The sequence below is a fragment of the Galeopterus variegatus genome, unplaced genomic scaffold (genome assembly GCF_000696425.1).
Source record: "Galeopterus variegatus unplaced genomic scaffold, G_variegatus-3.0.2 Scaffold1625, whole genome shotgun sequence".
Classification (NCBI taxonomy): domain Eukaryota; kingdom Metazoa; phylum Chordata; class Mammalia; order Dermoptera; family Cynocephalidae; genus Galeopterus; species Galeopterus variegatus.
In genome coordinates, this window is record NW_007727736.1 from 193,635 (window position 1) to 219,967 (window position 26,333).

At 42.0% G+C, this 26,333-nt stretch overlaps 1 protein-coding gene across 1 annotated transcript; it reads right to left on the reverse strand.

Annotated features, from left to right (window-relative positions):
- Nucleotides 1-204: 204 nt before the first annotated feature.
- On the reverse strand, nucleotides 205-25,478 carry CAPN6 (calpain 6). Its single transcript, XM_008578056.1, has 13 exons — nucleotides 25,363-25,478; nucleotides 18,652-18,831; nucleotides 9,676-9,807; nucleotides 7,865-8,073; nucleotides 7,173-7,365; nucleotides 6,446-6,639; nucleotides 6,110-6,187; nucleotides 5,821-6,007; nucleotides 4,034-4,156; nucleotides 3,654-3,856; nucleotides 2,962-3,083; nucleotides 2,454-2,590; nucleotides 205-1,848 (listed from the first exon to the last, which is right to left on the reverse strand). The coding sequence occupies exons 2-13, from the start codon at nucleotides 18,814-18,816 to the stop codon at nucleotides 1,666-1,668; spliced, it is 1,926 nt and encodes a 641-aa protein (XP_008576278.1). The 5' UTR covers nucleotides 18,817-18,831; nucleotides 25,363-25,478; the 3' UTR covers nucleotides 205-1,665.
- Nucleotides 25,479-26,333: the final 855 nt, after the last annotated feature.

Genomic DNA, 26,333 nt, shown 5'->3' on the forward strand with positions numbered 1-26,333 from the left:
ATTCTCCCAACCACCCCACCACCTGGACAAAGAACTGCACCATTAGAGTACAGCCAATGCCTCTGAATCCATCAGACTTGTACCTGGGCTCAGGTTTAATGAAGTACTCCCACCCCCACCTCCAGTGGCTTTGAAACAAGTCCCAACAGATGGCCACCCTTGCCATCTCTCCTGTACCATCAAGTCAAGTCAAGACTGGCCAACTTATTGAATATGAACTTTATTGTGATTTTATTTATGTAAGGCAGTGTGGTGAAGGCATCACAGAAGTTACATGGACTAGAAAACATGGTAGGAAACTAGCAAGCTAAAAATACTACAAAAAATTTTTTTAAATGAATGCGTGCTGGACTAGACTAAGTACTACAACTATGTTACTTTTTCCTCATTGCAGAAGCATTGAAATATTGTTGAAGGTGGGGGTTTGGGGGTAGGATTAGGGAAGGCTTCATGGAGGAGGTGGCATTAATGCTGGGCCTTGAAGGAGGTGTTGAATGTTAATAGATGAAGATGGACAGAAAGAACATTTTATAATGACTGACTGTAGAGAAAATTCTGTAGAAGTACTGAAAAACAAGAGGGCAAACAAACACCCCCAGGGAGTGAAGCTTCCCAACTGAGGGAAAAGCCTGAGGAGCTTGGGCTGGGATCTGAAGTCTCAAGCTCCCAGATGTGGTCTTCAGTACCAATGATACTAGGAGGCACAGGACAACAGGCTTGTTTGTAAACCTAGCAGCAGCAAGAGGTTTCACATTGCAGTCAGGGGCCCCAAACTGGCTGTGCTACACCTGGATGTATTCTCTCATCCTTTCAGTGTGTGTGGTACTTACTCTTCCTTCCTCTTGCCCACTGACTGCCTGAACGGTAGTTCGTGCGCGCCCATGTGCGCGTGTGTGAGTGTAGGTGTGTGTGGATGGGTGGGGGACCGAGGCTTTGTCTCCCACTGCAGCTTTGTCCACTTTTCCCTCTTGTGGCACACAGCTGGCTTCCATTGAGCTGAAGCTCAGGCCTTTTCCATTGTCTAGGCCTCATTGAACTCCAGTTCTTGATTAAGCACCTAGGAAGCTTCCTCAACATGAAGGTAAAACTTACTTTTAGGGGGGTGACTTGGGTTAGGGCAGGACTACACTTTCCGGAGGTGGTGGTGGTGTTGGCAATATTGGCAGTAAGGGCTGGGAACTTAAAGCCGGCTCTGGCTGCTGGGTGGAATGCTGATGGGAAGTCTGTAGTGTTCAGTCAGGAGCTGGGGATGTCAGGCTAGACCGGCTTGGCCTTGATCACCCCTCCTCCTTCCTCAACATGCCCTACAGGGGAGATATGTTGGGCAACTGAAAACAGCAAAGACATCTGTAGGGTGTCCAGGTTCTTATTATTGTCCTGCTTGAATCTCACCCCCGGAAACCCCAGAGATCTTTTCTTGGCAAACATGCCTATGATCTCCAGATAGGACTGTCACCTCCCCCTGTCCAGCTGCTGGAGGTATATATGTTATGTAGCTACTGATGCTACTTGGATCGGGAGGTATGGGGAACTTATCAGAAGAAAGGAAAAGTTAATTATTGTGAATTTCTTTCTTTCAAAAGATTGTGAATCTTAGCTAAGACCTGGCGCTGACAGGAAACAAAAGGATGGAAAGCTCTGTCAGGATTCTCTTGGACTGGAGATTTAGAGCTCAGTGAGATCATCACTGGAAATAACCTTGAAGCTGATGTGGCCTTGCTTAACTTTGGCAGTTGGACCACCCTTGTTACGCAGGTACAGAGACTTCACATCACGGCAGTCACTGGGGTCAGCATCCAGAATGACCTGCCCCAAGAACTGATCACAGAATTTTCGGCTGTTCCAGACCTGAAGAAACAAGTCAAGAGAGTGAAGATGAGCAACCCTCTGTGAGACTGGCCTTTGCCCAGTGACATCTACACATACTAATACTGAGCTTGGAAAGGTCTGTCTTAAAACCAAGGAACCACTCTGTCCTTTCCCTGATAGCCCTTTGGCTGAAGGGAGGATATTTCAAAGAATATAGATGAAAAGCCAGAAAGCAGAGCTCAGGATATCCTTGACCTGTGGGATGGTTACCTAAAGGCAGTTGGTCAGAAGTATTAAGTCAGAAAAACTGCCAGATTGCAGTGGTTCATCCTGACCTAGCATTGGAAGGGTCGTCTGAACTGGCATATGCTTTCCCTCATGGGATTTTAAAGTACATGTGTTAACATGTATATTATAAGCATGTGGGCTTCTGCCCACAATGACATAAATGGAGAAGAGGAGATTTAGGATGAAGATTAATAAGGAAGTCAGTGTCCACTCTTGGTGGGAGGTGGTTTTGAGTACAAAACAAACAAACAAACCGCCCCAGCATAACCCTTGCTCTGTATCCTAAGGCACTTGGGAAAATTTAGTATCTGAAACAGAATGTGAACCACCCTGGGGGCCCCTGTTCACATTCTTACCTGTATTATAATAGGAATGTCAGTGGTCCTTCTGTAGAAAATTGCCTGGGTGTCAAAAATGGCATGAACAGTATTCTTCTGGACAGGGGAGCGGACTTCCTCCTTTCCACACTTGATGACCAAATATGGGTTTACAGCTGGAACAAAGTGACATTTGTCTTTAATGCAGTAATTAAAGTTCCCTTTCTAGATAGGCAAAAAGCTATCACACTAAGTCAGTTCTAGGGCTTTCAGCATAAAACCCAAGCACCAGAATTACCTAGGACTCAGCCCTTTTGTTCCTACTTCCCTGTCCTTTCCTGTATTTTATACAGGAATACAAAAGTGAGCATTATGTAAGCCTTGCCCCAAAGAAGTTTACATCCCAGTCTGCCATGACTGACATCCATCCTGACTTCTCTAAACTGAAAATACCATTAGAAAGAATGATATATGACCATCTTTTCTTACCACGTATGCAATGAATGAAACTGAATTTTGCTTTCCCAGACACCCCCACAGTTCTTACTTTCATTGGCATACTTCTTCTCCAGGCCCTCGGCGCTGTGAACGGTGATCTGAGTAACTACCTTTGGGTAGCCACGAGCCAGGTTCCAGCAGGACATCTTGGGCATGTCCAGAGTCAGTTCCCTAGAACATCGAAAGAAAGATATATCCTCTGATGATGCACATTCTTTGATGAGATAGGCCTGCCAAAGCAGACATTGTTGCTAAAAACCATGAGACGCTGGGTGACCTAGCCCATTCCTCCTCAGATATAGCTGACATATTATGAGTATGTTTTTCTTTCCTCTTGCTTTAAGCACTAGCAGATAAAGATCAGAGTAGGCAGAACTGGAGTGAAAAGGTAGCTTTGGCGACCCAGCACTCTGAACATAATAGAGGAACAGTGAAGAGCACCAGCTGTTTAAGAGAAGAGAGTCGGCCAGAGAACAGAAGATAAAATGTAAGTGGAAAAGCTTAGGCCATAGGGCTGTTCCCCTCAAGTAACAGCTCAGAGCTGAGGCTCAGACCTCCACTGGAAAATTTCTCATAGCTCCACTGTGGGAAACATGTCTACCGCCATCATTTCAGATAGTTAAGTCTCACTTGAATGAGTTGTCCCATCGAGTGTGTGCAAAGCAGGAGACAAGTCAAGGGACTTAGGACTGGAGGCAAAGCAGAAAATAGGAATTTGGAGGGCTTGCCAAGGACACGAACCTGAGCTGGACAGGCACTTCAGAGAAGATTCTCAGGAGAAACTCGCTGGTGCGGCCATGCTGGAACATGGTTGGGACAAGCACATAGTTGCCCTTCTTCAGGTACTTGCTCAGAAACACCGTGCGGGTGTCAATATAGGTGGAAGTCCCAGCACGCTCCTGGATGTAGAGGTGGTGAAGGCGGAATCTGCGGTTCATCTCCACCTGGAAATAAAATAGGACAAAATATTCCATTCTGCTCCCATCATAGTTTTTGTGTTGAAGATCCTAGGTCCTGTGTCTTCTTTATCTCAGGGCCTTTCATAATTCCCCTAACCCCAAACCATCGTAATTTTGACGCTGCTTGTCTTCATTCTCTCTGCTTCAAATGCCTATTCTTACCTTGAAGAGCTCAAAGCCAATGATGTAATTGTCAGGTCTTCCCATTCGGCGGTAAGTGCGCAGGTCCTTCTGCTGCAGTGACATGATTACCTTGTGCCCATCCTCAGGCACAGTGAAGATGTACTAAAGGAAAGAGGCCACCAAAGAGCTGAATTAGCACTTCCACTTCAGATAAACCAGCTTCAATTTCAGGGAAGAAAACTACATGGAAGCAGAGCCTTAGGTTATTTTCTGGGCTTTGCTATTGACCAGACAATGAAGCCGTGGATAATTCACTGACTTGCTAAGTGTAGATTGTAACATTTGCTTCTCCCTATGGCATTCAGCATGTGTTGAAGGACAACCTAATTCTTAGGCCTTTGATGCCAAAAAGGCTTTGTTTTAATAAGTTCCTGGTAAGTTGTCGTTTTGCTATTATTATTATTATTGTCCTCTTGTTTTTAAAAGCTGTCTACAGAAAACTTCCAGAATCCATAAATACAGAAAGCATTCTTATCTGACTCAACCTGACATTGCAGCATCGCCCTGAGCTAGCCTCCTATTGCCAGCCCAGACATGTGGCTTGTGGAAGAGCTGGATTCAATTCCTTGGAAAATGGATGCTTTGCTATCACCACTTAAGGGAAGCTACCGGCCTGTGCCAAAGACTTTCCAAACATCATCTGGGGAATCATGGTGCTATTGGAATGTAAAACTAAAAAGCATCAGATTTTTCCCTGTGTCTCTGTCTCTGCCTTTGTCTATTTGTTTCTCTGTATACCTCTCTCCCTCCCTCCTTTTAGAAAAAGAAATAGAATGGGTTTTTTTCTGCAAAAAGATGCTCCCAAAGGTCTAACTTGTGCATATACATGTGGCGAAGCTACTTCCCCAGCTGATACTTGTATCTAGTACTTAAAACATCTCCAGGGTTGAAAATAGCGTGGGGGTGGGGAGAAGTAATAGGAGCTTTCTTTTCATTAGAAACAAGATAGAAGGGGTGGGAGAGAAGCATGAGTTAGGTAAATCAGCCCACCAGCCCTGGTACCCTCCAAAATACCTGGCCCATGAGGTCCATGTAAAGAAAAGACACACCTGTGGGCAGTGAGGCAGCAATATAGTCAGAATTCTTGTCTCCTAGGGTTTAGGTCATCAGCACATTTGGGGATAAAGCCATCCAGGTTGTTATGCATCCTGGCTTTGGATGTTTTGATTTTTTATTTTGGAGTGTGCCTCCAAAGTAAAAGATTTTGACCCCTAATGTATCACCTGGAATAGCATTTTAATGGGAGATAGATGAGATGGAGTCATTGACAGCATAGTGATTCAAATCCTAGAAAAAAATCACCTGGTTTAGTAAAGGGAGGCATAGTTATGGGTTCAGAAGAGCCACCTGCATGAGAAAGAGGACACATATAGTAAATGTGCACCTAAGAGAACAGTTGGACACTAATGAGAAATGAGGAAGAATTGAGACAGCATCTGTGAGCAGATCCTCTCCCTCCAATGTGGGATCCTCACAAGGAAGCGGGGATTGTCTAAGAGCATACCAAGCAATATGGCCAGGAGAGAAGTAGCCAGAGGATGTGACTCAGATTTGATAATGTTGCCAAGGTACATCTCTGCAAAGAGACACAGTCTGCTGTGTTTCACAAGCATCCAAGCCAATCCTTAGGGATCCTAGTTGATGAATATTACACAATAGCTGCAAATGGAAGATTTGATGCTAAGGAAATACTCCAGAGAGGACCAAGGTGAGACCTGGATTCCTAAAGGATAACTTGGAGGCAAAGAAAACTAATTGACTCGAACCTGGGGATTCTGCAGAAAGGTATCACGATTGTTATAGCAGCCTCCTGAGCGATTCATCAGAGGATCATCATCCACAGTCCAGCATCCCAGCACTGATTCCAGCTCCTTGCGTCCAAAAACAGGGTTGTTCACATTGCGGCAGACACTCAATTTGTGAAAGTTACGGCAAAAGTCCTCCAGGCTCATCCTGAATGGAAGGAGTGCAAGAAAGAAATGAAGATGGTACTCAATACTTCCCCCGTAGTTCCATGCAGAAGCCCCCGTTCCCTTAGTGCAGAAAATGTCTCACCAAAACTCTCCATCATCAGACATAACAAGCCCCAGGTTCTTGCGATCTGTTACAGTCAGTTGCTGCCACTCTTCAGAACTAAAGACAAATAAAGAATAAAAGAATAAGCTGTTATGTTTGCCATTGACTTTTTGTAGTAAGCAGGGTGCCAAAGGGACAGAATGCATGAGGATCGGGCCTGCTTTATCTCACCTCTGGCTGGGTTGTCGACCTCATACCTAACGAGAGCCCACAGGTGCCACTGAGCATTGAGAGCCCACTAATAGTCTGGAGGAATGGGTTTGGGAGAACTACAGTGCTTTGGAGATACAGCAGTGAAAGCAGAATGCCACTCACATTTCACTCCAGGGGCCACTCCATTCCTGTCTTCCCAAGGGGTTCCTCAGGCGAACCATATACAGCTTCTCAGCACTGAAAACTTCCACAAGCCTCTCTCCAAGACGAATCTTTCGAATATCAGTCATGGTGTAGGTGTGCCCTTTCAGGAGACCCCAATCAGTTTCAACTTCTTGTTCCTCCTGACTGGGAGACTAAAAGCAAAAAAAGATACAATAAGGGCCCATTTCCCTTGATTAGTTACCTCAGTATGGTTAAAGCTAGTCCTCCCTATGCAGATGGAAAGTTGATCCTGACACAATTTGACACAAAGGCAAGTGAAGGAAAGGAAATGAAAAATGTAATATTACAACTCACTTAAGCAATTCAGATGCAAACTACACACTGTAGTACATTGATATGAACTGTGGTAAAATCAAGCGGGGCAGGTTCATTCCTTGAGCTATAACCTCAACGTTCAGGAGCAGAGACAGGAGGAATAACATAGCACATGCTATTTATACCAGTTCAAATGCTGCATCAGCCCCCAATGGGATAACTGGTACAAAAAAATAAAAAATTAAAGTTCCTCAACATCTGCACTAGGGCACAATGCATATGTTAGCTTTCCAAGTTCCATTAACGGCTTTTCACAGATCTCCAGGTTAAGGGCAATGTTCCCTACTAAATTCTGTAGTCTCTTCTGCCGGGAGTGAGCATAGAGTGGTTGTTTTGGGTGAATACAAACCTCAATGGAACAGCAGATCAGACCTCCTTTGGTAAATGTTTTGTACAGTTCTCCAAACAGCTTGTACTTCTCCTCAACAAGTTCAGTGTATCTTCCCTTTTGCATGTCAACAGTTTCAGCCAATGTGCCCGTGAAGTCCACGATGATATCAGTGATAGTCAAACCATCCAGAGCCTCATAACAGCCTAGCAGCCTGGGGGAATATATGCAAGGTTATCTTTGTTCCCAGATCAAGGATGTCATGTTCCCAAGAATTAGAACAGTCCTTGCCCAGCCTTTCCTGGCTGTCTTTTCTCTAGACGTGAAATGAGAGATATTTTGAGATTATCATCAGAGATTACTAGGTGTAGGTTATGTTGATCAAGAACAGTTTATGCTAAAATTTCTTCCTACAGGTAGATATTAGACAAGGAAAAAGTGAGGTGATAATGCCATGTGATCTTCAGATTAGCAGCAGGAAAGGGTACATAGGAGTGGGTAAGAGTTTAAATGGAAACCAGGATACCTGATTTCTCCCTCACCTAGGATTTCTGAGGTCCAGTCCCAGGCCCAAAGCAATACCTTGGATCTGACTGAGATCCTACCCAATTTAAACTCCAGGTCTGGGCTGGGAGAGAATGAGCTCCCAAGGACAAGTCTGGGTTTCCTTTTCTTATGTACCCTGACCACAGACTAGTCAACCCCCTCCTTACTTTGCATAAGCCTTTTCCAGTAGAGCATTCCAAAACTCATTCATGGAGGTGGAGAAGGAGAAGACCAGGTCTCCATTGATGGTGGGCAGCAAGTCATCAATCACCACCTCGATCCATTCTCCAAAATGCCAGAAACGGAAGTGAAATATCCCAGCATATTTATCTGGTTTTCGAGGATCCCATTCCTGTTCCTTATGGTTGGGAATTGTCTGGAACGGTTGGAACATTTAGTAAGGTGTTATTAGCCAGACTACATCCAGATATTGAGATTACAGTGAACTCCTGGCAAACCCTTATGACAGCAGGGAGCACACCAAACACACCTGGTTTGGGTCTAGATTGGAAACTCCTAGGTAGGGCATTTTGTCAACAACTTCTGCTTCCCCACTTCAGTTTTGTTAAGGATATTACCATGCCTGTGCTGAATGCACACAGAAATACACAAGGTGGCTGGACAGTCATGGGTTAAATATTTCCCACAGATAATCTACAAACGAGATGCTGAGAAATGAGATTATGCATTCATGTTTGCATGTTTACACACAGGAGGCATTTTAAAAAGCAAAACCAATCAAAATACAAGGCTTACTATAATTTATTTTTAAATGTCCGTTCTAGAGATTTCATGTAGATTTTATAGAATATAGATTTTATTCACACCTTGAATAAAATTAGGTTTAGGAAATTCTCTTTTCTATATAACAATTACACATTAATATTCTGAAATTATTTTTAGAGGAAAATGCTCTATCTCTGTCCCAAAACAAGTTAACACTTTGTTGCCTTGGACTCTACCTGAATACCAAAGGAATTTTTGTACTATTAATAATTTATTAGAACTTTTTCAAGGATCTATTTCCATCTTTCTCATCATCTTTTCTGTTGTTGATGTAGGTGTTATGACTTCCTGACCCCTACTGGCTTTACACCCCAGTAGGTACAAAGAACACAAGTATGCAGAGATACTGAGTTGAAGCACCGCAAATGACAATAATAGATCAACTAGTATATGTGACAAAGCAAGTAGACTAAAATGTTTATGGTAGAATCTAGATAGTTATACAGGTGTTCGATGTAAAATTTTTTCAGCTTTTCTGTGTTTGTGAAAATTCTTAATAATGAAATGACCCAGCTATCCCAGAGGAATGGAAATCATCAAGTCAAAGGTATAGCAATGTTCATTGCAGCACTATTTACAATAGCTAAGAATTTGAATCAGCCCAAATGTCCATCATCAGATGAGTGGATATGGAAAATGTGGTATATCTACACAATGGAATACTTCTCAGCTATAAAAACGAATGAAATACTGCCATTTGCAACAAAATGGATGGACCTAGAGAGAATTATATTAAGTGAAAGACTTAGAGAAAATTATATTAAGTGAAACGAGTCAGGCACAGAAAGAAAAATACCACATGTTCTCACTTATTTGTGGGAGCTAAAAATAAAAAATAAGCATGCAAACAAACATGGGGGGGAAGACACAACAATTACAACTCCTTGAAGTTGATACGACAAGCAAACAGAAAGGACATTGTTGGGAGGGAGCGGGGAGAGGGAAGAGAGAGGGAGGTTTCGGTAATGGGCCACAATAATCAACCACATTGTATAATGACAAAATAAAATAAAATTTGGAAGAAAAAAAGAAAGTGGGAAAAAAATAATTAAATGGAGGGAAGTCACATAGTTAATACCTCTGCCTTCAGGCAATGTAACAATCTAAGAATGTTTAGAGCTGACTTTTCCTAAAGTTATTAAATAAGACAAGAAGGTGGAAATTGAATGAGGTCCCACAGGAGGGAAAATACCTTTGTCCAGTGAGACTCCTTAACAGCCAAACAGGAAAATGCAGAGACCATCGGCTTGTGCCCCAGTCTTCCCTGGATCAGCTGGTGGTTGCTGATGTTGCCCACGATCAGACGGGGATCATCACAGATGTCCTGTGGATGCAATAATTGGTTATCTAAGAGTCTGGGAAGAGTTTTCCAAGAGTCACTATGAGCTCAGCTAGGCAGGACAGCCTTCACAGAGAAGATGGGATTAGGGTTGAAAGATGACTAGGATTTCCATAAATGGGATAAAGAGAAGGTTGAGTGGATTGTGAGGAAAAACACAAAGCAGTCGATCATCTAACCACAGGAAAAAGGTCATGTGCAGAAGTGGCAGGCAAAATGGAAGGAGGGGATGCAATGAGATAGGACGACATGTGCTGGTAGAGGACCCTTAGATATAGCTATCATTGGGGTTTGGAAGTGTTTTCACCCCAGCAGTGAATTTTGAAAGAGGAGAACTAGGGATTAACATGTCAAATTCTGATTCTATTTTGTCATGATGAGATTTTCTGAAGCACCTGTGCCTGGAAGGGTGAATTGCTTTTAAGAAACAAGGTCTGATTGAGGTGAACATTAATGCATTTCTGTCTCTAGGAAAATGAGTTAGGAGATCTCATAGGAAACCATTTTCTAACATAAAGTAAAGGCAACAGGGGTCTCCGTAGCAACCAGATTTATCCACATCTTTGGACGAATATAGATGACAGCAGCATTAATAGCAGGTGGTAATAGACCATTCACAGGAACACTTCAACAGATGCTCTTCCCACAGTGGATGTTTGGGGGGATCTGGGTGAAGAGTGGGGATAATATTTGTTTGGGGTATATGTGTGTGTCTTCCCTCAACATATCATAAGCTGCACCATTCCTGCTATGAGTAGGAAAATGAGACACAAATAATACAATTACAACACAGTGTGATAAGGAAACAGTGGAGGCATTTTCAAAGTACAATCAGTGCCTAGAGGAAGGATCCCCAAGGATCCCCCCGGTAATAGAATAGGTTCCCCAGTAATGTTTGAGTTGACTAGAGTTCAGCAGTTATATAAGGAAGGAGTATGGAGGTATAGCAGGTAGAGAGACAGGCACAGGCAAAGGCATAGCAGTATACATGACACCATATAATCGAAGACATGATTGTGTGACTCAGAGTATCAGAACTTGCAGAGTTCAAAGGCAGGAAATACCAATGAAATCTTGAGTAGATGGAGAAAGCTTCGTGGAGAAGGCCGTTTGCCGTTACCTTGACATTCTGCTTACCCAGCAGAAATAAATCCTAGTCTCAGATGGAAAGAAAATCTAGACATATATCCTTTAAAAAATTATTAAATCGAGACAGCTATATTTTTCTGGTCCTCAAACCTCTTTTTTATAATGGACATAATTCTCCTTGATGAAGGGTCTGGTCTACAGAATGAAGCATTCCATATATTCTTTAAAAGCCAAAATAACACTGGAAAGAAATAGGCATTCCGGGCAGGGACAAGTCCAAACTGAAGATTAATTGGGCATCCCTCTGCCAAAAGGAGATGGTTAGATGGGTTGTCAGCTTCGGATTTTCCCGTCTTTTTTTTTTGGATGCATGTCTGGTGTCTCATCACTACTTTTTGTCTTAGGATAACACTTCGATTTTAATAAATTATTTTTATGGGTTGTGAACTGCCCATTCTTTTTACTTATTGAACATAGAATAAGTGCATTGGGTGAGTTAGACCCCGGTATTTTCTTTTCTCATATTTTCGTTGCCTTTTCTAAGATGAAACTGAGGACAGTTTTTCCTTCCTAGATCAGGTGTTATCATTTTATTTGGAGCAAGATGTAAAGTTATACAATGATTTCTTGGACCTAGGTGATACATATCATAGTTTCTTAGCATGGAAAAACAATAAAGAGAATACTGATTTATAAAAAAGTGTGTTTTTAAATTAGTAAGGCCAATTATTTTCTGGTTTTATGTAGAGTTATTAGTGGTTGGAGTTACATTACAGTGTCTTAAATTTCCACAAGACTTCATTTTACAGCAGGGATCAAGGCTCAGCCAATACATTTGGCATGCCAACTTCTATTCAAGACATAAAATGAGCAAAAAGACATATAAACAGAATTCAAATTGAGGAACTGGGTAATTATTCTCCTGTAGGACTAAACTGGATGTGGTTGTCATATATCACATGTGTGTTTATGCATGTACATGTATGTATGTATGTATAACACATATTTATAGCTATGTGCAACAATGGGAGAATAAAAATTTAAGCCAAAAAACCCTCATTTTCCATTTTCACTTATAAACTAGCCCATTCCCTAGTTTTACTTCACCAGTCTTCATACATGATGGCTATTTAATAATGGATTTTAAAACACGATAAGTTAAAAGTTATAGAATGTCAAGACTGGAAAGAATTTTGAAGACGATCTAGTCAGGCTGTTTGTTTTACAGATGAGGAAAGAGGATCAGTGGTCATCAAGCTACTTAGTAGAAGACCAAGGCCTAACGTTTTTGATTCTTCAGAACTACATGTAGTTAGAGAAGAAACCTCAAGACCTCAGCCGTCCATCCTTTTGCCTTTAGGCTTATGAATGGCTACCCCATAAAGGGTAATATTGTGCAGCTCCCCAAGGACAGAGATGCCACCTCTTTCAGTCATCTCTTCCAGTGTTTTATGTCTCTTTATTTAATACTCACCTAAAAACTCTCCATTTGGGGGTAAGACTTACTTAAATTATCTCTTAGCTTTTGATTCCAGGCTAAATGTCAATAAAAGGCATTAATCTCCTCAATTCGATCCACTAAATATGAATCAATCTCTTGTTATATGTAAACACCATGATGTGAAACATGGGAGACAAATCTTTTTTAATCTATTTCTTCCACCTCTTAAAGGAAGTGGGACATTAAAAGACTAGAAAGCAACCAAGGAGTTAGAAAGGATAAAGAATAATGAGCCAATGTAAATCTAACGGCCAAATGGATTTTTTAATGGCAAATTTGAAAACAATAAAATGGCTGTTTATTGACTTTTCCCCTAGTTTTGAACACACTGGATATCTTCCTGTTGTGGTTAAGGAAGTAAGGCTGGAGAAATTTTTCTGTAACTCAAAGCTGAGATGCAGAGTACAGATGGGACATTTCAGCCTGAGCTGTGCTGGAGTGGTAGGAGTAGAGTTGGGGAAGAGGTCACAGCTCACATATTCACAATATTTGGGTGGCTTGGAAGCAGGGGGAGATGCTGAGCCCCTAATGGCTCCCAGCTGTGTTGGCACAGTTGAAGTGATCCTTGAACTGGGCTGTTTGTCAAGGCAAAATAATTTTTCTTAGGGGGAAACACACACAGCTCAGAAGTTGAGCACCGAGAGTAAAGCTGGAATGATCCCTGCACGACCCCACCCCCGAGCCAAAACCTTCTGTAAGCAAAGCAGCTTCTCTAGGAAGTATGTTCTCTTAGCTGTGTGCTGAGGGACTTCTCACTGTCCTCACCTCATCCTCCTTCCAAGAGATCTCTGCAGAGAAGGGGACATACAATTACAAGGCCTATAGCCCTATGCGGCACCCTTTGTACCTACCACATCCAAATCTTTAGCACTTTTTTTTTCACAGGTGAAATTTGCTGACAATAAACATTGAGGTCTAGGGTAAACCTCAGGAACCACAGTAAAATGAAAGGCTGCCCAGAAAACCGGCAGCCAGAAGAGTGGAAGCACTTATAGAAGTGCTACGTGCAATCTAGCAGTACTGGGGGATGGGGTTGGGGGTAGGAGCATAAACACTTACAAGTGAGGCCAGCCCTGCAGTAGGTACATTGTCACTCAGTCCAGGGTCTAAGTAGTCTCAGAAGGTTCAGGGGCTAATTTGCACAGAACTGCCATTCAGGGCTTGAAGGCTTTGTGAGGTAGTTCAAGTAGCCATGATATTATCCTTAGAAAACCAAACCATTTCCAGATGGAGCATTTATAGGTGGACCTGGGCTCAGGGACCAGTGTTGTAACCAGCTTCTCAAGGAGTCCACTTTACCTACTGGGGAGTTTTAATTCTGCATGAAGATCTTATCAGTAAAACATTTTCTTCCTTCCTAACCCTTTCAAGGAAAATTCAGTATGGAGCCTGGGAATAAGATCTTAAGCCCAACTTCTGACCTAGACAACCAAGCCACTACATAATTATTTTCTTACTTGAACCTTCAAACTTCTGCTAGGAGACCGCAGGTACAGATCCAGAACTGCTTTACTGGGAAGAATTTATATATCTATGCAATGGAATACTGTTCAACTGTAAGAAGGAACAAACTGATACATGGTGCACATGAATGACCCTTGAAAACATCATGCTAAGCAAAAGAAGCCAGTTACTTTGATGATTCCATTCTAAGTGAAATATCCAGAATAGGCAAATCTGGATAGAAACTTAAAGTACATTATTTGTTACCTGTGGCAGGGGGTGGATGAGGTAGAAGGATTACTCACTGCCAATGCGCACAAAAGTTCTTATTGGGGTGATGCACCTCTCCTAAAACTCAATTGTGCTAATGTTTGCATAACTCTGTAAATTTACTAAAACAATTGCATTGCACACTTCAAATAGGTGATTTTGTGGTATATAAATTGTGATTCTAAAAAGCTGTGCAAGTTTTTGAAATGCAGAATTTAAAATAAACAGAACAGTGGAAGAGAAAGAGTGTGGACCTATTCAACTCTCTTCAATTGTATAAACAGTGGAAAACACTTAGGACTGTTCGGGTGGGGGGACATGGTCTCTGGGAAGAAAAGGAAATTCACGAACAATCCAGGCCAAAACTACCGTACAGAGGTGTCACATTTGGTTGTTAGTTGAAAATTTGTATTAGCACAAAGAGAAAAGAGTTTCTCCCTTTACCATTCACTCAAGCGTGTATATTCTGCTTCTAATGTCTCCCCTCATCAGCCATTCCCTTCCATCCCTACTACCAACGTTTTATTCCAGACCCTGATCACCCTCCCATCCCACCCAGACAACGTGGTGAAAAGGCTCCGGGTAAGGATATTCCCCAGAGAAAGACTGGGCAAGGGCAATGGTAGTAGAGGCTCACTTAGGAGAGCTGACAGAAGATCCTGTGCAGGTGCCCTTTCTTCCCCCACAGCTGGCTGTGCAGATTCCCGTGAGGCCTTGCTCCATTTTAGTCAGGGATTAGATGTGTCTGACTATTGTAGGTGGATATGAGTCAGTCAGGAAAAAAGCCAGAGGGGGTAGGAGGGGAGAGTAGCTGGAGGGAGCTAGAGAAGAGATTTTCTGTAGAAATTTGGCAGGCAGATTTCAGCCTAGAAATCCTACCTGCAGTCTTATGATCACACTGTAACTCAGTATATCTCAGCTCTTATAATTCATCAAGACTTTATATGTTGAGGCTCCTGGAGGACAGGAAAATCCAGGAGCACATGGTCTCAGGCAATACACCTGTGTACCCAGAAAGCTAGGACAAGAGCTGGGGCCACTGGACCATTCACTGGAGGAGTTGAGGAGAATTGTCCTTTGGAAAGTATGGGCAGATCATCTGGCATTGAACAATTGCATAACAATTTCATAATCCCTGTCTATCTAAAGAAGCTCCTTAAAACACAGCAAGGAAGTGGCAAATGGGAAAGAGGGGAACTCAGTCCTGCCGCAGGATTGTGGGGGCTGACTGGAGTCAGTTTGTTCAACTATCAGTGGTGTTTATAGGTATGGAGGCTTATGAAGGCAGAGCTTTCAACATGGGAGAGGAAAGAGACAGAAAGTACCAGGTTAATCAAGCTGCTTCCATTTTGGAGACTTTAGAAAATGCCCTGGTTGAGTGTGAGGCTATGTGGCATGCCAAGGGACAAGATGTCTGTAAGTTTCCCTGCAAACCAGGCTCTCAACCCTGCCAGTGAGGGGGGGGCGGGCAACGACCCATCTGGTCTTTCTGAGCCAATTCAGAGAGGCCCAGTGCTGTCTCTCCGCTTTCCTGATGGGAGGCCAGAGAACTTTGACGTCGTTCTTGACCACAGTCTTGGCCTCCACTCTGGCTGGAAAGGAATCCACAGCTTTTTGAGGAGGCTCAGATGGTGGTCCAGAACCTTGTTTTTTCTCCTACTCCCCACAAGAGGCCCCTTCCCCAACCATTCCAATCTATGATGATCTCCCCTCCTTTGAAAATCTTACATGATTTACTGTCTGTATGCCTGAAAATAGCATTTTATATATCCGTCATTAACTTATTATTTAACTCTTTGATAGCTCAATATCCATTTCCCCCACTAAGGTCATTCAAGGATTACCTGAGATTTCACCAGGAGCCGTGTCTGTATCTTGCACAGAGGCTGGCATAAAGTAGGTGCTCAGTGAATGTTTCTTGAGTGACTCTCCCTTTGGGTTTAATAAGACTAAACTCACACTATGTTCTCAAAAGGGAGAGTATGGATCAACTAATGGAAGTACAGCATCAACACAAGGAGGAGGAATGTGAGAACTGACTGGAGGGGAGCTACCTATTTTGGTAAAAAGAGGAGACACAAACCACTCTGTCTCCCTGACATGACAGCATGGTAGAGTAAATACTCATGTGGGCTTTGGAGTCAAATTTGGACTCAAATTCCAGCTTCTTAGCAGTCTGACCCTGAGCAAATCCTTACCTTTTCTCGGAGACCCAGTTTCCTCATCAATCAAATGGGTATAAAAGCTAGCTATATTTTAAACCAGGAAAAAAAGAATTAAGTCAAAGTAATTTTTAACATACCTACCTTGCTAAGCCATGGTAAATAAAGATTAAATGAAATCATGAATAGAAAATTCCAAACACAGTATCTGCCCCATAGCAGGCATGCCGTAAATGTTGATTCCTTTTTTCACCCATCCCTGTTGCTCACCCTCTCTCCGACATTCCCTCACCCTAGAAGAGGTATCACTTGCCTCACAGGCAAAGTGGACTATTGTCAGGGTTATTACTTTTTTTTTCCTTCCCTGCTAATCCATCTAGGATTCAATCCACAGAATTTAGATGATGAAGGCAAATGACAAAGTACTGAGCCAAAATACAGGAGAAAGGATGTATCTAAAGACAGGCCAGTACAGGAAGCACTGTCTGCTTGGTTCACATCTGGGGAATGGCTTCATGTTGGCTTGCAATTTTGCTGCCTGCCAGATCTCCTCCCACCTCCTCTAGGACCTCACCCCCATCATTCATTCCTTCTCTTTCCTGTGTTTTCAACCTCTCCTTCTTTACTGTCTACTCCTTCACCTATAAATATGTTTAAGTTTGTCCTATTTTGAAAAGACAACCACCCAATAAACCTCTCTCAATTTCCTGCTTCCTTCTTGGCTACTTCTGCCTTACTGATGTCCTTTCCTTCATAATCGAGCATCAGAAAAGAGTGATGCCCCTCATCACCATCCATTCATAAGACTGGCTCCCAGACAGCCTGTCCCTATTTTCTCCATGCATTTTTGCAAAAGAAAAACAGAAAAAAAGAGTCTTACCTCTCTGCATACCCAATTAGTGGTTAGTGAATTCTGTTCATGTTTCCCAAATTTTTATTGCAGGTCAGCAAAGTGATTTGCAAGGATGTCAACAACTAGAGGCACAGAAAGGCAGGTGAAATGCAATCTTCCTTCTGATGGAGAGAACTCCATGTCTCATACTTCCCATGGCTGTCATTCTTTACAGGCAAAAACTAAGGTATGTCCTTTGAGTTGTGTTGAAAACAAGAATCTTGATGTAACCAGTGTATCTTGGCACCACCTGGTGGCAACCTGAATAAACTGAAGTAGCTCTTGGAACTCCGTTTAGGAGTTTAGCTGTAGAAATTGCAATGGAAAAGTGATAGCTTGCTCATTGAAGAAGGCAAACTTTGATTTGGTAACTGAGGTGGTTTCATACCAGTGTACAGAAAGGTACCTCATTCAGGATATGGTAAAGGCCCAAGAACTTGCATTTCATAACAGTCCTCTGTGGCCTATACACCCGGTCACCTACCTTGACAAGGAGCCCAGGTAGAATATCCTTCTATCCAGTTATACCCTGTAGATATGACCAGGCCGCTATTTATTCCCCAGTCTGCATTATCCTATTGTTTTACATATTCAGTTCCCACTTGTGAAGGGGTCCTGAGACTTGTTTTAGAGACACGACATACAGATGTTCCTCAGAGAACCATAACAACCATTAAAAGTTACTATTAACAGCTGGAGAAAAAGCTGCAATTCTACTTGGATGCCACTTGGCCAATTGTGGGACGATACAAGTGATGGTATCCAAAGAGCAGCAAAGAAGCCTTTCTCCACCAATGCAAGATCTATCTCCTCCCCATACAGTTCATTTCATTTGTGTTTATTGTATAAAGAGTTTTCCCCCCGATTGGTCTGAGTTTATCTTTAAGTTGCTATGCTAGGTAATTCAGTAAAGAGACAAGAGTAGAGTTATTTTTTGAGTTGCCCTATTTACTCAAATGAACTACCAAAAGAAAATAAGCATGATATATCTCCTTTTTGTTGTTGTTCTTTTTAAATTACTACATCCAACAAAATTTGAACATTATTCTGGACTTCTCAAGCTAGAGCCAGGAGCGCAGATCCATGAAACTTCCCATTTTAAAGTTGTCTCGGCATGAGGGGTGACAATTAGCTTTGTATCTCATGAATATTCTTAACAAATAAAAATATAAAATAAATAAAAATAAAAAAATAAAGTCTTTATGTGAGGTGATGGATAAGCTAATTAGCTTGATTGTGGTAATCATTTCACAATGTATACATCACGTTGTACAGCAAAAATATATACAATTTGTATTTGTCAATTATACCTCAATAAAACTGTAGAAAGAAACAAAGGAAGAAAGGAAGGAAGGAAGTTAGTTGACTCCTAAATTCGTCTACACAGTAGGCTGTGTATGTGAAGTTGTGGGTCACGTAGAGCTATGATGAAGGGGGTCAAGAAAGAGACAAAGTGGAAAACAGAAAGTTACCTGGGGACGTTTCCAAATCACCTTCCCTGGAAGCAGTCGGTTGTAGAAAAGAGAATCATTCTCAGGGAGAAAGGTTGGGTCACAGAAAAGTCTGCTATCTTTGATGCATTCCTGCTTCAGTTCCTGGTACTTCTGGTTTTTGAAGAGCTTAAGAGGAGGACCCATAGTGACGAACTATGCCTAGAATGAGAAAAATTGTTGTCTTTTGAGGAAGAAGTTCTCAGGTCATTCAAGGATTACCTGAGATTAGGCAGACAAACAGCAGTCATCCCAGTGACTTCTCCCCAGAGGTAGGTCGAATTTGGCTTTAAGGAAAAAGTCACCATTTTCACGGAAAGAATTCAGGCTCTGCAACTAACAGTATGGGGCCTTGGGTAAGGTACCTAATTATTTGGGGTGCTCAGTTTCTTTATCTGCCAAATGGGGCAATATGGGCCTTCACAATCTCATTGGAAAAATAGGAAATAAACATGAAGATTGCTAGTTAAATCTGGGTCATTATAATTTAAAGGGCGATCTTCCATTTACACTGGCAGGGAGCAGTTTAAAGCAAAGTACAATTCTAAATTTGAAAATAAAGGGAAAAATCGCTTTAAGTTGGTGCCCTGGAGAGCCATACACTTTGTGCAGTAGGGGTGAAGCATCCCTCTTTCAATTCTAACAAGTCCTTTTACATAATTCCTTCCTTTTTATCATTTAAAGAGCTTTGCATTTTTTTATTACTGGGCAGCTAGGCTACTGCAAGAAACAGAGCTCCGCAGACCGCAGATGACCTCCAAAGACAAGGAAAGATAGAAAGATTGTACAGTCTTTCTTCTTCAAAGTCTAATGTACAATTATTTGCCTGTGATAAAAGGCTGACTCCAAAATTCAATTATACTAACTTGGTAGACTATAGATTCTTATCCTATGGCAATACACTGTTGCTTTCTTTTCCTTAAAAAAAAACAAAACAAACAAACAAACAAAAAAAAAAAACCCTTACGTGGTGAAACACAATTAATGAATTAATATAGTGGTTCTTCTGGCAAAGTCTATCAGAGTGCCGCTCACTCAAACGCCCTTAACAACTGTTTCTTATGAAGGTAATTTGAAAGACAAATTTGATTTTAAATAGCTTTGGGATGATAATAGGGTTTTCGATATCTTTGCTTGATTCACAAAGATAGATTTGTAATGACTTTAATGATCCTCTCTTGACATTCAGTACTAAATAAGAAGAGGGCTGTGAAATTTACATGGCATCAACTATTTCAAAATATGTATTGCATGGATAACTGTCTATACTCTATTATCACGGGAGGGTTGAAACAAAAAAACTGACTAAGGTTCAGAGTGTATGCTAAAAAACAGATGAAATTAGCAGGAAAAAAAGCAAAAAAAAAAAATTGGTTACATTAGCACTTTAAAGAGTACCTGTGTGGCATATCTTTGAGGCAGTCACTATTTTATAAAAAGTGTAATATTAATCATACCTCTATATTAGCTCATTTCATGTCCTTTTAGTATCACATTGAAATGCCTCACTGGTAAGGAATTCTCGCCACTTAAAAACCATAAAAATTTTTAATTTATTCTCTCCTTCTGAAAGTTCAACTTATTGTTTTAGCCTTTTCTTTCTTTCCTTCATTCCTTGACAGAGGTGAGGTGAGAAGGAGGGAGGAGGTTTGGGGAGTGATAGGTCGGGCAAAGGGCATAAAGAAATATCACGATTTGTAAGAATTAATATGATAATAATAAATAAAAATTTTAAATAAAAAATTAATTTAATTTTTTTGCAATGTTATTTGCAATATATGTACAATGAACTTACCCTTTCTCCGAATTCCAAGGAATAAGAAGCTGAAAATAACCACATTTTTTCCATAGCCTTATTTTTTGACAATTGCTTTTCAAATTGAGGGCTGTGGAGCACTGCAAAATACCCAAGTACCTTCCGTCATCAGATTTAAGTCTGTTCACATGTTTTAAATATTAAGGTGTATATCATTGTATTTGAAGGCATGGATGGTATCAGTAATAATTTTCAGTTAAGCAGTATGAGAGCCAACACGAATGTTTGCCCAGGCTCCTTTTTGGAGCCTGCTACAAATGGACCCCAATTTTCATGTGTGCTCAAACTTATAAAACACTACTGTGCCTCTAGCTTCCCCTAGAAGGTTTGGTGGATTACCAGAGGCTGGAGACTGTAAATGTGGAATAGTCTGAAGCTATTAGAATATTTAGTTTGTCAGAACCTCCGAGTCCCTGAATATTATGGATAAATAGGTATTTCCTGTCCTTGGGAAAGCCGTCTGCCCCCATAAGTCTCCCTTGCTACTCACTCAAATGGAGAGGCAAGCAAGAGCCTGCAAAGGGAATCCCTGTTATAAGGAGAACCTGTCTACAGACAGAAACAACATCAACTGAAAAGAAAATTGGGTTGGATTTTAAAAACCAATATGATGCCAGTAGACTCTTTCAGAAGCAGAATGTATAGCTGGTATGAATAGGTCAAACCTGGATAGAATGCCTTTTGGGTGGGGATGCCTACATTTTGGGGACACACAGTAAATAAGGAATAGCAGGCTATGAACCTGAACTTTCCTTAGAGTACAATTGTAGTTCCAAGTCCTATCAGACTTGCACAGTAGATGTGACCCCCATTTCTGACTAGTTAACAGGAGAACTGTGTCCCATTTGCTATGTAACCTTGGTCTCTTTGTGCCTCAATTTTCTCATCAGGAGCGTGAGGTTATCTACCTTGCCCTCATTACACCGTGGCTGTACATAATGAGATGGCTAGTGTAAAATCAGTTTTGAATAAGTAGAAAGTGCCCCATAAATGCACGATATACCCTGAAGTCCTCTCATTGCCTGGCACAGAGCTGGGCACACAATCATTTTTCAGGAGATGAACAACGTTTGTTGTTTCCATACCACTGTTGAACAGATAAATGTCTTATGAAGAGAATTAATGTTTGTATGGCAGCTTATTGTTTGAAATGTGCATTTTACATTTTAGTTCATGTTGCCGTTAAAGAAGCCATGTTTAGTAGATATTACCTGTGCCCTTCATTTAGTATCTGCAGAAATCTGCCCTTCATTTTGTATCTCAAAGAAGTGGCAGCTAGAAACGGGCAGAGCTGACTCGAACCCAGGTCTGTGTAATGCCAGAGTTGGTGTGGAGCTTTCTATCACACAACACTGCCTCTTCTGGTCACTGCCTTCTTAAAGAAAGGATTTTTTAGTTCAAATGAGGAAACTCTCCAAAGCAAACATGATATCCAACTTTGAGGCATTCCGCCTAGAATTTATTGCCATGGTAGATATTGAAAAGTTTCCTTATTTTCATGGTTGATGATCATAGGAGAATCCGAACCCTTTACATCCAAGCGTTCATTAGTTAACCTTCAGAAAACTTTTGAAAACCCAGAAATTTGTAAGTTGGGTCTGTCGCAAACAACTTGCCCAGTGGGAGCGAAGGATTATGGAGAAGGGAGCACTCCTTCCTTGCTGTCCTACTGCACCCGATGGTGACAGGGAGGGGAGAGCCTTAAAGTTAAAGACCACATATTAGGAAAGTTAGCAGACAAAATAAAAGCTAGGGCTTTGAGTATAAACCAAAGAGAGCCTCTAGCTAACAAAGGGAATGTGAGCATTCAAGAAGAGGGACTCTGTGGCCTGAGGGCTAGAGGCATGGGTGGTTGGGTGAGGCAGAGCATGGGGTTTAGCACTGAAATAATGGTCTTAGGCAGTATTATCTGAATTTGGACCCACTGCCTAAAGAAAAACTATGAGGAAGACCGTGTCTACCAAGGCAAGGGACAGGGTAAGGCCCAGAGTGTGGAAAGTTAGAAATTGCCAAGGGAAGTTGAAGGAGCCTGCCATGTAGAATATAGGGCTGCGGTTAGGAGAGGGAGCTTTTGCTACTCACTGGACTGGAAAGCTTGGGGCAGCTAGGCAAACTCTTAGAGCAAAATCTCTTGCTTCTTTACCTATGGGTCAACCTTAGAGTAGAAACCAGATTTTGCTCTAAAAAAAAAAAAATCTAAGAAAGGAAATCCATTCGTATGGTTCACAAACCACTTTGGATTTGGGTAAGTGGGAGAGGAAGTGAGGGAGAGAGGGGAAGACAGCATAGTTCTGGGGACATTGTCCCTTGACTAGTTTCTTGTATTCCCCAGTTTCCTCCTTGTTCTGTTCTTGGGGCAAAAATCAGAGATAAAAGCAATGAAAAGTTTGCAGACAAACTGAATACTCTCAGTTTCCTCTGTCCTGGCATGAAGTAGGTGCCCGCAATAAGCACCCTCTATCCCCACAGCTGGTGATGGTGTGGTGAGAGAAATGGAGATTATATAGGAAGAAGTAATAAAAATTCAGCATCCACATGTTACACAGAGAATAGTGCTTTCCATATCTATACAGGCAGAGTCATAGCTCACATATATGGCCACACATCTACCAGGGTTATTTAGATTGAAATTGTTGGCTAGATATTCTGGGTTCTGAAAGGGACCATAAAGGTCCTCTGATCCAGCCCACTGGTTTATATAGTACACACTTACTCTGCCCATATATAAAATGCTGTTCAAAGAAATTCAAAGACGAGAAGAGCACACAATTTCCTTTAATTCCATTGTTGAAGAACTATATCAAAAAATAAAAAGCAATTCAAAATCATAAAGAGATCACAGGTAGTCAGAAGATTCAATATCAAATCTCAAATGCCACCATTTACTGTACAAAATATGTCTATTCCTCAGTCTCCCCATAAGCACAATGGGAATATGGTGGCTGCCCTGACCACCTCAGGGTGTTACTGGGAGGATCTAAGGAAATTAAGTATATGAAAAAATTTTTTAATTGTTAGGGGTAAGGCTAACATAGGGCAGTAGTATTAGGAAATGCTCATTTTTAGCAAGTTAAATCTTTTTTCCGTCCTTAGTGGAAACTGAGGAAATTTGATCACATGCTTTAAATAAGACACACACCGACATTTAAAAGTACAATATAAAATGGCCCCTCCGCCATTCTCTTCTGCTCCCTATTCCACCTCTCCTGTTTGGCAGACTTACCCTCTTGGCTGAATAAGCCCATCCTATAAGTCTAATTTTACAGCCTTTCAAAAATCTAATTCTGATTTTCATAGAATGTTGTGCTGGAAGAACTCTTAGATACACTCAGCACAACTTTTCTTTTTCTTTTTTTCTCTGTAAGGTGAAGGGACCTGCTCAAGGTTACGTAGTTAGTGACAGAGCCGGCACTAAAACTGGGACATCGGACTCTTTTCACCACAATTTTTAAAAGAAGGTGGGGTGGGGGGAAGCACGCAAACACACAACCTCAAGCAAGACATTGCTTTTGAAAACTCCCATTGTCCTCTTCTCACAAGAACGCACTTAACAGTTTTATTTTTGAATCGCAAACTGTCAGAAGGTGAGATGATTTCAAATCAAGGCTAATCAAAGAAATACTATTTGGGGGTCACAAAGGGGCTTTTTCTGCTTTTAATTTAGAAACTGAAAACTCCCAAGGATATGGAAAGCCTACTTTTTAACCTATTCCTGGCCACATACGTGTTTAGGCTTTTCCCTAGACTGCTAGGGACTCTAAGGACAAAAAAAGAATGCTATTCAAATCCAAAGTATTCACACACACTCGCGCGCACACGCACACGTGCACGAGTGCACACACGCACACAAACTGCTAGAGAAATGAGAGTTAATTAGCAGTCCCCAAAGAATTTTTTGTTTGTTCCTTCAGACTATAAAGTGTCCTTAATTTTACAACAAAGATCAGCAAATGAGGCATTAGTTGAATTTCAATAAAACATTAATACAAGCCAGGATGCTTTATTCTGAAGCCAGAAGTGACTGTCAGGACAGCAGAATTTGTTGAATCCTCAGATTCAACACACCCTTAGAACCAATTGTTTCAATTACAATGCACTGTTTTCTTTTTCTGAAACAGCCACCAGCCCCACAGCCCACTCGGGTCAAGTGGTCTGGTTAAGCCCCTAGAACAGGGTCGTCAGGGTGGGGGTGAGGGACAAAACCCCAACTGCGAACAAAGTTTAAACCAAAGCTAGAATCAGAGGGGAACAAAACCAGGCCAGGGGCTGAAGATGGAATAGCCAAGATCAACCTGTCACCGGGTCAAGGAGGGCTCCCGGCTGTGCAGACAGGGAGTGCAGACAGTCTCAGCTGCCGCTTCTCTTGTACAACAGTGCACAGGCTGTGCACCCCATGGTCAGGGCTCCCAGGCTTTTTGCACACAGGGTGGCTCCAAACTTTTGCCTGTATTTCAATAATTTACCCACAGCTGTGGATCAGCAGAAGCTAAAACGAAGCCCTGACAGTCACTTTCTTCCCCTCACACCCCCACCCTCGCACATTTGTCCCCACTTACTAGGTTTTTCAGGTAGCAGAAAGCAAACACACATGCACGAGCGTGCACACACAGACACAAGACTGACCAGAGATCCCCAGAAAAATTTCATTGCCACACAACCGCAATCACCCCAAAATAACCAACCCAAAATTCCATTCTATTTAAGTTTCCAAACTGCTATTAATTCTGCACACATTCAGTCCAGGCAAACCATAAAATTATAGCTGCGGAGTTTGATTAAGTATAAAGTTGAAGTTTCTTCACCTCTCTTAGAGGCGAAGCTATTCAGTAAATAAAACTCTAAGATAAGTTTATGAATATCCCTCTCTATCTAGTCACCTGAGTTATCCCAGGAGCCTTGCTGCCGCTGCTGCCGCCGCCGCCGCTGCTCTTAGCCAGGTAACCCCAATAAGTCTGTTCAGTCAGTGCAGCTGAACAAAGATTCTGGCTTTCTTAACCTGAAAACTATTCGGGCTGTACCAAGCTCTGCTCACGGGGGGAGGTGCCTCTCAGCAACTTCAGGAGTCTTTGCCCCGCCCAGCAGTCAGAAACTGATCCTGAGTCATGAGGAAAATCTGGAAGGCGCCCCTGCCAGATGTGCAGACGGGATGCCCAGTCCAGATCCACCCACCAGCAAATCAAAAAACCCAGGAAGTCACGTTTAAAAGCTCTTTCTGTTCCAAGGAGAAAGAGGACTTACAGGGAGGGGTCTGATAGATTTCTGACTTTTCTGTCCCAGGGTTAATACTGCAGACACGGACAATACTCGAGAGAGGACATGGAGAGAAAAATGTTGACGTGTTAACAAAGTTCTTGTGAGCTAGGCTGCAGACCTGGCCCTTGTGCACAGACCTCTGATAGCGATGAGGACTTCAGCCAGTGAGTGAGAGAGAAAGAGCTGCTAATGGGGTGCAAGAAAGAAAAGGTCACTTTGTGAAACAACAGGTAACATTTGGCCAAGGGCAGAGAGAGGGAGTGTTAAGAAGGAAGTGAATGGAGTTTGATTACATGGCAGCAGTAAGAAACCCAATTTCTAGCAATGGGGTTATGGAGATTCTGCCAAGCAGCGCTAGGTGAAAAGCAGAGCAAATAACTGTGTTTGCTCTGAAAGGCCAGCCAAGAGGCTTCAGCGGGGTGCTCAGACCCCTGTGAATACTATGCTGCATCCCAGTCAAGGTCCTGCTCCATTCGTCCTGACACATTCCTGGAGACACAATTCCAGGGACGTGATTCTCAGGTTGTTTTGTTTGTTTGGTTTTCATAAACTATGAAGGCTTCTGTCATCTCATTCCCCAGATTTCCGGACTAGT